This window comes from Pocillopora verrucosa, chromosome 1, assembly GCF_036669915.1.
Source record: "Pocillopora verrucosa isolate sample1 chromosome 1, ASM3666991v2, whole genome shotgun sequence".
NCBI lineage: Eukaryota > Metazoa > Cnidaria > Anthozoa > Scleractinia > Pocilloporidae > Pocillopora > Pocillopora verrucosa.
Genome location: NC_089312.1, coordinates 249,777 through 264,533, shown reverse-complemented (window position 1 = coordinate 264,533; position 14,757 = coordinate 249,777). Strand labels below are relative to the sequence as shown.

At 36.8% G+C, this 14,757-nt stretch overlaps 1 protein-coding gene across 10 annotated transcripts; it reads left to right on the top strand.

The window, feature by feature from the left end:
* The first annotated feature begins 109 nt into the window (after positions 1–109).
* On the top strand, positions 110–14,681 carry LOC131785508 (protein FAM53A). 10 transcript variants are annotated; one of them, XM_059102415.2, is made up of 7 exons: positions 110–133; positions 12,443–12,553; positions 12,668–12,850; positions 12,972–13,023; positions 13,206–13,834; positions 14,079–14,135; positions 14,221–14,681. In XM_059102415.2, exons 3-7 carry the CDS (start codon positions 12,782–12,784, stop codon positions 14,539–14,541), a joined length of 1,128 nt encoding a protein of 375 aa, XP_058958398.2. In that variant the 5' UTR covers positions 110–133; positions 12,443–12,553; positions 12,668–12,781; the 3' UTR covers positions 14,542–14,681. The 10 variants fall into 10 exon arrangements, with proteins under 10 accessions (XP_058958398.2, XP_066030621.1, XP_058958399.2 ...); XM_066174524.1 differs by lacking the exon at positions 110–133 and adding an exon at positions 926–946; XM_059102416.2 differs by lacking the exon at positions 110–133 and adding an exon at positions 967–1,118.
* Positions 14,682–14,757: the final 76 nt, after the last annotated feature.

Here is a 14,757-nt window from a genome sequence, read left to right as displayed (position 1 = left end):
GTGGTTCTTTATTGACATATTAATATATAAACTCGGTGATGAATTTTAACTTGGGAAAATTAATGACATCAGTTTAGTTTCGGTATTAGAGAACCTTTCGTGGAGCAAGGTTGAACAGTTGTAGAGAACAGAGGTGAGTATTGGCATTGAATTGTTCATGTCTCTCTATACTCCATGTTATATTTTTCATTCTAAGGTCATTTTTTTTGTCATTTGTTCCTTTTCCTCCTTTTGTCGCCGAAGTGACATGTTGACAAGCTTTTATTCATTATATTTTTTGAGGAAAGAGTAAGTAAACCTGAAGGACAAACTTATAATCAGCAGTTTTATAAAAAGTATGTCTTCTTGATTATGATTCTTTAATATTTCCGGGTGATATAGTGTGAGATCCAGCAAGAAGCAGATTTCTGTTTTTTCACCTATTCTGTTCAACACACCCTCCAGTCTTACGTTTATTAATCATACATTTCTCCGCTCCGATTAACAAGAGTTCCATTATTTTATCGGGGAAACCACGTTACACAATATCCATTTGTGTTTCCTCAGGTCTCAATAGGTATAACTTTTTTTTCTCTTACGCTCCTCAGAGCTTATGAATTTTAATTAAATGACGAATGGTGTTTCGTGTTATTGCCTGTGTTAAACAGAGATGGCTGTCAGATGTTTTAATATGAAAAAAAGAAAAGTGACAGAAAGAATAAGTCAACTTTAATTTATTTCGTGAGGCAGGAGAAGGAAGGGAAATAAATAGAAAAGCTAAACCTTTTAATTTAATCATCCATACTGAGTGCAATGTGCTGGTAACCCTTAGTGGTCTTCGCTAACGACCGGTTCGCCAACACCTTAGGTCGTACCGCTAACTTCCGGTTTACGGCCAACCTACTGCTTGGAGTTCTGGGAAACAAAATGGCGTTCGAACATTACCGGCGGGATGAATGCGTCGAAGGTAAAACGAATTGATTGGTAGATACTTGAGCGTAAGAAGTTAGCGAACTTGGACGACCTAAAACGTTACCGAACTGGCCGTTTGCAAAACCAACTGCTTGTTTCTTTTCGGCCTCTTAACGTAAACAACTGCGATGAACAATCCGTGATGTTGATGTGGAGATTTTTGAAAGGTCAGTGAGTTGCGAAAGAAACTGGTGATATGGACCAACGATGATCCGTTCTTAGGTTTATCTTTAAGTTTGTTTGATATTCAGGGATGTGTAAAAATAAAGAAGTGATAAATTTGCTCAGGTAATTATATTTTTTTCGGTGGGCATTTTGAAAAAAATAGGGTAGTGCTAGTGAAGACAGTTTAAAATGTCAAATGGAAAAAAAGTGAAGTGCTCGTCATGATCACGTGAAATTTGTAATTTGTGCGACGAGTTATCGCCACAGCTTATGATGGAATCAGGTTAGGTTGTGTTATTATTATTATAATTTTTTGTTCAATTTTCTTTCACCTTCGGGGCGTACTCACTTTTGTAAATGTTAGGACGCAAAGTTTTGTGTCTTTTGACAGACTCCTGGTTTTAACTTGGGTCAGATCTGACTATTTGAGTCTTAGATCGGGAAAAGTTTTGTATACTCATCGTAACTTGGTTCTTGGATCTGTTATTTTTTTATTTTTTAGGTAAAATTGTGCCTATTTTTATATTATTTATACAACTGGTTTAAAAAACCATGAGAAAATTATCTTTTTTTTTGAGAAAAGGTAAGAGTTTCAATATTCATGACGGACGTTCTACTTAACCCCCCCCCCGAATTTTTTGAGAGTATTCCCCTGAGGAGTGCTAGTCCTGTATGCGTGTTTCTAGAAATTGAAAATTGCGGCAAAAAGCGTGCTATTTATATAAGTGCCTCAATATATCGCCTCAGTGTTGAAGTAAAGTGCCAGCTTGTGGGGGCATCATAATGTCGAACATCATGTCGTACTCGGCTAGCTAAAAGCCATAACCTAAAATGGATAATAATTAACAGACGGTTTATCAGTCAGTAGTTAACAATCAAGACTCATAGAAAAATGGCAAAGATATATTTGTTTTTTTCACATTTCCGTTTAATGTTCAGCTCGCCTCCCACTCACTCATCTCGCGGAAAATTCAATATCGCTTTGGGCGGCGGTCATGTTTCATTAACAACTGAATTAGGTCAAAGTTCCTTGTTGACTTCGTTGAAATCACCGGTGCAGACTGTCGACGATTTGGATACAAAAAGAAAGCGTCCTTTAAACAACTCAGACAACAATTTTCAAACTGGCTGGCATTATTTGGGTAAGTTGTGGTTTAAGAATTGGCATCAGTACTGACAGAATTAAGACCGATGTTCGTATTTCAATGATGTTCACCGTTAAGTTGCAAAGGTACAGAAACCGGAATTTACTAGAACTTGGGATCCGAGTGTCTTTATTCACTTATGTTCTGAAATATGACAAGTATCCAAACAAAAGAGTATAAACATAATTGTCGACGTTAGATAAAACGAGGGAAGAAATAAAAGTTTTGTGAAAGAGATCTTAACGATGAAAAATGATGTAAACGTTACATACAGTCACGTTCTCTCTTCCGTACTGCTACGGATATCTGTTTGTGTGATGAACTGAACAATTGAATCCTTCTCGAAAACCAAAGGTCGTCCGCTAATCTCAGTCACACATGATCCGGATTTTAAATCTAAAAGTTGTACAACAATATTTTGTTTTCATCGACAACAACTCAGACAATTTTTTTATTTTCACGGTCAGTAGCTACGATAATTATTTTTTCCGAACAAATATGCTAGGTCCATTGGACTTTTACTACCTGCATTCAGTAGCTGACATAGGCTAAGAGCGCCTGTTCAGATCAGCAGCACTGCTTGATATTGCGGTCCGATAAGTCTGATCTCATCTTAGACATGTTTGAATTCGCTGCGTTCCGTCTTAGTAGAGCTAACGAGTGAAAACGTCAGTCAGTGGCAAAATTGAGAACTTGATGGAGAGAATTTACATATTTTAGTACTAAACATGCAGTAGTGAGAATTGAAGCTTGAATAGAAAATGTGCAAACTGAGTCTTGAGGAGCATGGAGATTTATGTAGTGGTGTTTAGAATATGATAAAACTACGATTTTTTAGTTAAACGTTACATCAGCATTGTCATGCGACTTGCTGTTATTCCAAGAGTCCGCGTGATAGTAACAAGGATTCCCGAGAAAATGAAACTGAAATTGCTGACTCATCATTTTCATTTTCATTTGGTTGTTTATCAAGTTATTGTTTTAATCATGCACTACGTAACCTGCGTGCTTGATTAAAATCTGACAAACGTGAGATGCGCTTATTTTAAAACTTCTACCGTCGAAGAATAATTTCGTCAAAGCTTCAGTGATCATTAAGTAAAGCGGATTATGCAGGCTTCATTTAACAAGGCTGGAAATTCAAGAGTTATGGCTAAAAAATTTAGGGAATAAGTTCTGTAGGTAAGGGCTTTTAGCGGAAGAGGGTAATTTTATTGATCACAGAGGAAATGCAGACCATTCTTTACTAAGCCACAATCTGGTTCCCAGTCAGTTTTCTTTCAACGAAACATCAGCTATCAGTAATTACTATCAGTAGTAACTCAGTTCATGGGGAAACATATGAGCAGATAAAACGTTATATGGAGTTGAATAAATACTTTAGTGCCCAGTTTGGCGTTAATTATTCCCTTTTCAGGCTCAACAGTTTTTGCATTTGATCTAATTGCAGTTAATATTGAACACGAGGATTGTAAACTGATAGAAACCTGATCTTCTGTCATTTTTCAGTGCTATCTCGCAATCCTTACCAGAATTATGAACTGAAAATAGTTCAAAAGTTGTGGAATTATTTATACCCTGGTAAAACTTTTCAAAGTCTTTTAAAGGCTTGAAAGATTAAAAATTATGAACTTCTTGGGGTCATTAGAAGAGATCGAAGACAACATTTTTGGACTCTTATGAAACTAACTGATTTATTACAGCTTGCTAAGTGAAAGATGCCGCGGGTGTAAAAGTAAGAGGGAAGGTGCATCACAGTTTTTTTTAAGTGTAGGACCTCTTAAATTCACAAAATTTCCTTTCGAATCATCGATCGGTGATGTTGGCGTTATATCCTCTCAAGGTCCACGAGGACTCGCACTGCACGTTCCCAGACCCTGCATGCTACATGAACCAATATATTTTTTCCAGAAAGGAATGGTTTCCAAACAAAAGCTTCTACGAGAATCCTGATAAACCTGCAATATTACGGGCAAACTTTGCATATTCAATAACTGTTCATGTTAAGATCCTCAAATTCCAGCATGAATATTGCATGGTGCGGGTTTCGATCATTAATTTGGGCGGTTAATTTTCTCGGTTAACTTTGACATGTTGGAGTATAAATGTTTACCAGTTAACAAAAAGGATTGTGAGAAAAACAATTTTTTATGAATCCCTGTCTTAACCTGCTCACAAGTGTTACTTCGCCTGCTGTCATTTCATGCGGATAGAAATTTTACCCGTAGTAACAATTGTCCGATCTGATTGCTTTTGACACAAATCAAATTTTCTTATTAAAAATCTCTTCAGTCTCAAGATACAAAAGATTCTAATCGGCGCTATATTTCAGTGAGATTGTTTTTATTTTTTTTATTATTATTATTTTTTTTTTACTAGCGTTTTGTTTGAATATATTTAAGTCACAGTAAACAATTATTCTATGTTTTGTGACCTATTGCCAAGGATACATTGCAATATATTTGCTGTAAGCTTTTCGCAAAATAGTGCGGCTTGTATTAATGGACTGATTTGAAACTGAGAGAGCTTAAGCGACGCACTGAGGTCGACTGAACAATGTGAAAATTTTCGTCATTTTAAAAGTGATTCAGCAAGGGGTTTTGGTGAAAGGTCATTTATTGCTTGGAAGCTGCGGGCATCACGGTACATTCAGGTCAGTTTTTATAGCCAGCGTGATTTAATTTGTATTCAAAGCACGTTTCAGTCAAATGGATGACCTTCAAATCTGCTCATAAGACATTAAGATCGTTCCTATAAAGCTGTCATTTGACAGCTTGCTAATCAAATTCATTTATTGACGATGCAGCAAAGTGGCAATTGAAGCCTTGCTGAAGAAACAAATTCTATTTTCAAGGAAACCCCAAATTTGAGTTCAATTTTGATGCATTTCTAGTTTCGATAGTTAAATCAAATACCCTGATTTTAAATGAAGACATTTTACGAGTTATTTATACTTAGAAATATTTTGTGGTCTACTAAATTTGAGAAAATTTGATAAACATTTATTTTTCAACGCGAGATTAAGACGACCTCTGAATCAATTTTTTTAAGTGCAAAAAAATTTGGCAAGCGATGTCGCTCAATATTTGCGGCCGGGTGAATTTCAAAATCTTGCAAGAAGAAGTAGAAATTTAATCAAAATTGGTTACTTGGTGGTTACGTGACCTCGGAGATCAAAGGTGTTTCCTTATTTCAAATAATTTCCAGTTCACATTTACACGAAAAAGAAGAGAGAAAATGAACATCCGAATCAAGTGTTGTTGAAAGCTATCACTCAACAAGAATCTTCATCCTGACCTCATTAGAAATCTTTCATGACCTGATTTACACGCCTTGAAACAAGTTCAATTTGGGTTTTTCCCGCTAATATTTATTTCGCAAGGGAGTTAATGACGTCCGCGTCATGGCTTCAGTTTTACTAAACCGCAAACACGTCCGCAGTTTGGCTCTGATTTCGTAATTATTCCATGTAAAATTACAACGAAATACTGAAATTCATCCAGTGAAAACACATTAAATAATACACCGTAATTCAGTTAAGAAAATAGCAATTTTTTTTTCTTTTTCCCCTGTCTTTGTTTTCTGAACCTGACAAGTCAGTATTCCGTTTTCCAAGAAATTAGCATGATTTTCCCCATGTACTCTTTCTAGTTATTCTTTAACTCAGCGTTTTACCTTTGTACAATACACATGTGGCAAGGCACGTTTTTTTTTCTTTCGCTCTCTCCACAAAAAGAAGCCAATCTTTTTTGTTATCAATGCATGATATAAATGTTCTTGTAATAACCATTCTTTTGTCATCACATTGCATGTGATACAAAACTTATTGATGTGGGATTTTATTGGATAGACGTGCTCTGTTAATTCCACGTGGACTGGAAGGACCCAAATAACAATTATAAGAGTTCTCAACTGTGAAAGGGAGTTTATTCAAACACATATCAATCGTTCTTAATCCATGTCAACCCTTAAGGCGATTTAGAGAATTTTATAAACATTTCGTACCCGCCTTCGTGATCGATAAAATGAAAAAAAGAATACCTCCGTGTGTGCTTATCTTAAACTCTGATGATGAGAAGTGGGAAGCTGGCCAAATTCGTTGCTTCCTGTGTTATTGTGTTGAAAGGGAAAATAAATGCAGCCTTTTCACCCCTAATTGCATAAACAGATGAAAATGAAAATTGTTGCCTCCATGGCAAATTTAATAGTTATCGGTTGGATTTTAGCATCTCTTTAAATATCTCTCGCCTTCCCCTTCATTGTTGTTTCTTTTACAAAAGGCATACCGTACCATTTGAATTGAGTTGGCGGGACTCCGTTTAAGGGACCGAAAATTTCAGTCTCAACCTCACTGTTAGAGAACGGAAAAGCGAAAGGCAAGTCTTATAAATTTGAATGTATTTCCTTTTATAAGTACTGAATATCCGGCCCTGCAAAACAAGGGCTTTTCATCAAGAGAACGACGTAAGATATGCGGCTCCTGTTTGATATCGGTCAGCGCAGAAAGAAAACAAGCTCTCCTGTGTATGGCTTAATTCTCAAAAAAAAAAAAACCGAAGATCGAAATGGTATAAGAAGTGCTCTAGCCCAGGAAGCTCTCTTAGTGGATTTTTTTTTAACCCTTCGAGAAATATCGAGGTTTGTTGTGTTTTAACCCCAAATTAATTATTCTGTTTCCCGTTCGCCCTTATTGCGACTAATTACCGTCTCAGAAAAATGCTAGTTTAAATGAAACTTTGACAAACGTGAGCACACCCAGCTCTTGGAATGAGAAAATATTACTTTCTAGACGGATAAATTGACAGCTAAAGTTTTGTATTGCCAGCAGAAGAAGAGAATTAAATATATCAAAACTTGTGCTACAAGTCCTTAGGATTTTGGAGATCTTCACGATACAGTGCGGGAGTGATAGATATCCTGAGAGAGATTTCCTGCCCTCGTCGAATTGTGTGGCAGGATAATGCCTTGCGCAGACGGCTGACTGGCTCCGGTCATGCAGGCACCAATATATTGACGGAGTATCTTGTGATTGCTAAACAATATTGGAAACGTAAACAAAAACCGTTTGGCTTCATTTCTGAGTCCATGAAAGGAAAACGGAAGAATGCTTGTGCAATACTTTTGAGCATTCTTACAAATTGGAACTCTAATCAATCCTTGGTTCATCTGTCAAGGCAACAGTTACGGGTACTTTCGGGTGCTTGGTTCGTGACCTATAGAACGTGCACCTGAAGTATGACTCTGTGTAATTTTGAATAAGCTTTCAGGGTAGGAGCAAAGTAATTAACATTTTGCTTGGGTTATGGATTAATTCAAGTCGTTATATATGTAGCCTAAAAGGTTGATATTCTTCGTGTTTTTGAAGCTTGTTGAATTGAAATCAATTATTAGCTCACTTTAAGTTGTAGAAGTTGACCTTATTTTATCACGATATTTCATGGTATCCTTCTTCAAGTAACTAAAACTTCGAGTACAGGAACAGTGAAAGTTTCGTGACCTCTGAAACCAAACTTAAAACCCCTTCTGATTAGAGAGCATTACAAGATATCAAACCAAACTTTTCAGCCTGATAATAAAGATAAAATGCAAGATACCGAGTCGTTCGTGACCCAAGAGCGCTATTTACGTAATTAACGGCGAGTGGCTTCTTTAGTTAATCGTATAATGTTCAAACATCAGCTAAATTGATATCACTCAGTGTAAAATGTAAAACAACTTGAAACACAAAACAATGCAGAATATCCAGGAAAAATATTACTGAGTTGTAACAATTTCATCATTAATTTGTTGGATAAAAGTGTATTTCGTGAGGCTTGGAATCAACTTCTTTTGTTCCATAAATTATCTTTATTTAAAACCACTTCAAAAATATATTCTCTTTGTAAAAACCATCGCGTTTTTAGATATGGAAATCAAACTCTTTTACCACATATTATATTTCCCACTCATGCATGAAGGCAATGAAATGTGCAAATGATAATTCGTTCGCGGAGAATCGATACGAAATTGTTGAATCTCTTATCACACTTCACACCGCTTACTGAATGGAAATTCTCTCCGCACGCGTCTCGGACAAGCCAATCATAGATCGATGGGATTTGAACACACCTTGAAACACAAAAGGAAACGCACATTGTGAAATTTAGCTTAAAATTATTGGCACAACACTAATAAAATGTTACAGAGAGCTTTTTATTATATCTGGAAGCAAAATTAATTTATTTTAAAGAACATCCTTTAAGGAGTTTTAACTAAGTTAAAATTCTCCTTTGACAAGCTGGCAACAAATTGACGTCTCTCGCGGGTGGGAAAATATCTTTATGAATGAACTTAAGCTTGTCACGAATTGTCACCTTTGTGAGTCTTCTTCTTCCGAAATTAAAGGCGGAGTAAACGCGTAAATTGGTTATCAGTTGAGACAGATAGCCGGCTTGGATTTCTCTCTCGCCCAGTTGACGTTACTTGAAATTGCCGAGTGATCGGTCAGTTTTGTCGTAAAGGTTCGGTAAGTGTCTGATTGAATTTGCGATTTAGAAAAAAAATTGCTTTAATATGATCTAGAGATTTCCAGTCACGGTATTTATTGAAGTAATTGTTGTATTTTTATTCCTCATCGAAATTAGTTTAGTTTATAAGGTGAACAATATTTTCATTAAATGATTTCCATATTAGCAAATAACGAAAGGATGCAATTTATCGAAGGACAGACTCAAGTCTTATTTTCAAATCATTCAGCTTCATTCTTCGTTATCCATTTCAACTCAGTCCTTAGGCAGAATACGGCACTGAACATTTCATGTAAATGAAGTAGCTTCTAGCATGAGAATTGACCATGTGCTAGTAACTCAAATAAGCGTGATATTGTGTGAAAATAAACGTGATAACACTTGAGAACACGACAAATTCGTTGGGAGGTTTTGATCGCGTTTTTTCAAATAATTTATTTCAACATTTGCCTCAAAGAGAAAAAAAAGTACAAATCATGATATGGGTTTGCATATTATTAATCTACATTCAAGGTGAGCTGAAGTGTTCTTCTCGAGACAGCATGAAATGTTAATGGTGTGCGAACAAATTTGGAAACGAAGCCGGCTTTTAAGATCTTTATAGTATTCGGCGACTGTATTGATCTCCGATACAAGAATGCTGTTTTCCGAAAAGATTGCGGTTGGAAATGTGTAGATTTGTCTGGAGAAGGTAACTGTAAAGTTTTAAATCACATGAAGAAGAAAAGGCTTCGAACACGGAAAAGATTCGAGCCGGTTGACTTAAAGGACGAGAAAAACAATATCTATATTCCATTTCCCCGAGGAAAGTATTTCAACATTTCTTAGATATCTGGTCGTATTATTTTTCTTAAGCCGTTACGAGCAGGTCAGAGAAAAGCAGGCCGGTTTAAATCTGGTTTAATTTTAGAGTATTTACCGTTAACAGGGATGCAGAATGAGGCACTCTAAGCTCCCAGCTAGGTGGAATTATTTATAATATTATTCACTTTCCATTTCATGATTTGAGCATTTATGTGATAACTATATATTTAAATGGAGATTAGAATCTTTGAGTCAGTCCGGAGTGAAGAAGATACTATCTTACTACACACAGAGCATAGACTCATAGCGTGAATGGGCGAGTTTAAGACACTTCATTTTGTATTTCAGAAAATTTGCCTTTGCAGCCTAGGAATACAAGGTGAACGATAGGCCTGCGATTATACTTATTACTAACATTGGTTTCAAAACTTTCCCTGCCGTATTCTGGTGGCAGAAGTGTTTCCCTTTTGGATCTACGGAATAGCTTCATTCAAAACTAACATCAAATGTATCTTAAGATGGAAACTTACATTTTTCAGATGACTGAACCTATGATGAACGAGTTTCGAAATGTTTTTACAACGGGATTTAGGCAAGATTTGTAAAAGTTCTAGGACGTGCTGAAAAGGTGAAAGAATAAAGCTTGTTTAGTCGCTGTCACTCGGTGATATCCAAGGCAGGTGCTGGAGTTAAGTATCCTGTAAAGATATAAAAAGTGCGCGCGTTTCGAATCACCAACGGAGTTCTATCTGAAATCCCTTTGAAATAAGACAATTTTTCAGTGTGAATTAGCGTGCAAGATTACACCCTGATGGTGGCTTCCGCTGTTTTTTTACCGTGCTTTTACAAATATTCGACCTAACATTGGTATACATTTGAACAGAGACAATGAAGTTGTATTTTTTCTCATCATAGAACCTCATTTCATGCAAAAATGTTTTTCTCTAATTGGTTTCTTTTCACAGGGAGGAAGTTTTTAAACTCAGTTCCCCACCGTATGTATTCACTGCCATGCATGCGATGTTTCCCTTAATCAGCTTTATTTTCTCCATTTAACAGAGATCACTCTCTTTCATCTCTGCTAGAAATGCTATTTACCAAAGAAAACTCTCACTTAAGTGCAAATGAACTAAAAAGTAAGCAGTTTGTAAAGCTGTTGTCATTTCGTGCCTGTGATGAGGTTGTTTGGAAAATATCCACTACTGGAGACAGTGATGAAAAACCCAGATATGCTTAATTTACTAAGTTATTTACTGAACTGCTTAGCAATTCAAACTCCTTGCAATTGCACGGCAACAAACCTGGACATGTGAATAAATTAACTGCTAAGCTTTTCCTTTTAAAGTGTCATGCCTTTAAGCTCACGGGGCCTGAGTTGATCTTCGCCGATTGATGAAGATATTTACTATGATTAGTGAAGCGATGTATTGCGACCTCCACATTCCCCCTGGGCTGTTTTGGTTCGGTGGTATAATGCTTTTGCTGTGCAATGTTGACCCACCAAATTTCAGTATTAAAATGTTTTCTTTTAGAACAGCTCGGCAGTAAGATTTACTTAAGTACTCAAGGATTTTTTTCCGGAATTGCAACAAAAGATGTTGCGTCATGAGGCAAACAAATCAAACATATTGACAAGACTGAACTGAAAAAGGCATACAAATCTAATTCAGCCAGCTAAAGATATTGGTTTCACTTGCCGCCTTTTCACACTGTGTTTTCCAGGTGAATTTTAAGTATATTCATATGTTATGCTAAAATTGTGTTGTGTCTCCGAGTGTGTTCTGCTAACAATAGGTACTATGAATCACATTAACGAGAAAAACTCTACAGAAGGATAAAAAAATAGGTTGTAGCTTATTTGAATAATCGAATATCGTATCAGAATTGTGTATATAGATGGAATATGTATAATTCATTACCACTACAACGACCTCAATTTGTTTTTACTATTTTACTTAGACCAAGAGGAAATAAAGTAAAATTCGGTGGAAAATAAATTAAGAATCCTATTTTCGTAAACCCGCGAGGGATTTGTAACCTTCGCCTGTACGATTCGCTACTACGTACGAAACATTCCTGTTTAGAAAGAGATATAAACGACTGGCATATGAAAAATAATACACACATCGATAATCCTGTTTCCATTTTTAAGGGAGGAAGCGCTCGACTGGACATAAATAAGGCTTGCAAATTTCTTTTACTTGTTTATCTTCCACAACAATGCAGGGATAGGAAGCCAATCGTGTCAAAAGTGACATTGTGTTTGGAGTGAGGTGAGACTGAATTCATTAGTGTAATTTCTCACAAAGTCCGCGTTGTAGCGACACGAGTTGGTTGGTTGATTTGGTAATAAAATATTTCTTTGCCTGTAAATTCATTGATGGCAAAGAAGTGGACGTCAGCAGGAAATACGAGCCAATCAGGGGCAGTCATTAACCTGTAGCTGCGCTCTGATTGGTTGCAGAGATTGTTCTTTACAAGGTGACATTTATAATCAGACAGACCCTATTCGGCATTTAGAGGCCACAAAAGCCCTCCAAACTGGTCCGGTTTGTACACTCAACAAGAATATCTAACCGATTTTCTTCGATTCACCTAAGCATCGAACTCATCGCCAAATTTACCAAGCTGTCAGCTAAAGAAATCGCCAAATCGTAGGTACATAAAAGGCCTTTCCGTTAATAGATCGAAATGTGTACCTTCTTAGTAGCAGTGAAATGCTTCGCTTTGTAATTTCATTTTGTTCGTGTACTAAGCAGGATAATTTTTCTTTTGCCAAGGGGTTTGGGATTTTTTGCGAGAAAAACTGATTTTAACATGGAAAGAGATCAAAGAGAAACGAGAATAACATCTTAAATGTGTTTGTTTCAGGCCCTGAAGTTACGCTGTGCCGCTGGTTAGATGCTAGAATCGATTGAAATTTACTACTACTGCTACTACGACATCCGAAACTAAACCCAACATGTCACGGTGCTCAGAAAGGTTAGTTTAGCAGCGATCGGGAACGACCTATCTACGGTAAATCTTATTCATGTTCTTTTAAATTTATCGAATTTATATTTGTGACGGCTGATATCCGGTTTAATTCTCTTTTAGGGCAGTCGACAAGTTCGAGTGAATGCCTCGCGCGTCAGTCACTCATTAAATTTATATTCTGTCATTCAATACAAAGAGAACTGTAGATCGTGGCCTTCATGTGGGGAAACCACGATGGTGACTGTCATAACAGACAAGCTAAAAAATCAATCGCTTGAGGACCTCCCCAGCGATGAACCCGAGGTAACATTTGAATTAACTGATATTCATTCGAGAGACCTGTCGTAGGAGCTTTTCCGTTCTGATTCGATCGCGAGTTGACACGAATTTCAATGATGTTTACTCTTCGCTGCTTTGCTTTCAGATAAATGCATTACAGCTCCGAGCCATCTCTTCCCGGAATAACCACGTTTCAGGTAAATTGCATTTTAGATGTTTCGCTTCTGATTGGTGCGAGAAATTGTCTGCAGTTGTATAAACTTTGCTAGGAAATTTCGCTGAATAAAAACTTGCATGTAATCATCAACGCATTGTTTTTGTTCGAATGAGCTGCTACAAAACACATGGTTCACGATGTAATATTTCACTTTGCTTTCAGAATGTCCTCTCGCTCACTGTCTGCGTAGAGATGTACGACAGATATTTGGTCATTCAAGGACTCGAAGTTATCCTTCTCATCGACCCGGACGAACATACTGCAATAACTGCTCTGTGACCGATTCATCAGCTATGCACAGTACCACTCAGCCACCCGCAAATAAGAAATTATGTTCTTCTCTGTCGCTGCCGGGGAGTACAGAGGTACAATCGTTGTGGGCTCCGCGAGCTTCCGCGGTATGGCAACCTGTAGAAAACTGCGGGAAAAAACCACGATCGGTATCATGCCCGGACGACAAATTTAAATTGGCCGAGCTGCTGTGGATAAACAACGAAGTGGAATCTATATCAACACCTCCTGCCTCGCCAACACCAAGACCTGCTTCAGCAGATGCTACCCTTGGGGAAAAACACCTTTTTATGAAAAACGAAAGTCCAAAATCTGATCCTACTGGGAGTAAGATTAACGAGAATAGAGACTTGAACTTTAACTGGAAACCGAATCTGTCAGGTTTGCACAGAAGCCGTTCTCAACCCTGTTTCGATCGCAGGAAAAGTGGTGTAAAAAGAAGAATTGAAGACGATTTCGACTCACACAGACCTGCCTTAGACTTGGAGAAAATGGAAGAGGTCTCAATTTTAGATTAATTTATTTCAGAATCGCTTTGACTAAAAAAAATTGTTATTCGTTAGTCCTGATGAGAAGCTAAATAATCACTGAGTAGTTTTGAATAATTTATTTTTATGAATATTTTACAAAAGACGGTTTCTAACTTAGTTGTTGTTTTTTTGTTTTTTGTTTTCATTTACGTAAGAAATGATTTGTGAGTAATTCAGAGCGGCAATTAAACAGAATGTTTTGTTTCATTTGCAGACGTCCTATTTTCGTTGCCAGAACAGAAAAAAAGGACTACGGATACCAAAATACATGGTAATTTAATGACTCGTGTTCGCGGTGAACGCTTTTTCCAGATAATTCTTGATGCAAATTCGTATGTTTTTTATTTCTGTTGTAGAATAAAAAGTGTTCAAGGGAATTAACAAGCTACTTTACTGAGTCTGAGAACTTCACGCTGAAACCAATCACCTCTTCGCCTCTGTACGCTTCAGTCAGTAGTGTTATGATAACCCCGACTTCATCGCCAACAAAACAGCTGGATTCCGAGATCGAAATCATTGAAGACCTCAAAGGACAAAACAAGTTATCAGACCTACAGAATGACGGATTACACAATTTAAACCCCAAAGCTCAGGACGAAGGAATCTTTCCTATAGATTGCAATTCCGACCTTGATTTGAATTCTATCGAAGACGATCTTTTTTTAGAAGAGATGTAACTTTGGGATGTGAAGTATTTTAAACTTTTAAAGTTTGTAAATGAAATCTACGTGGACACTTTCAAAACAAACATTAATTTATTAACTTGTATTTAGATCCCGGAGTTTTATAATCTCCGTGAATATATCCATGTAGAAAAACAGTTCTTGTATATTTTTGCATATATTAAGACTACAAAACGTTGAGAACACGTTTCTTCGTTGTTCTTGCTACGA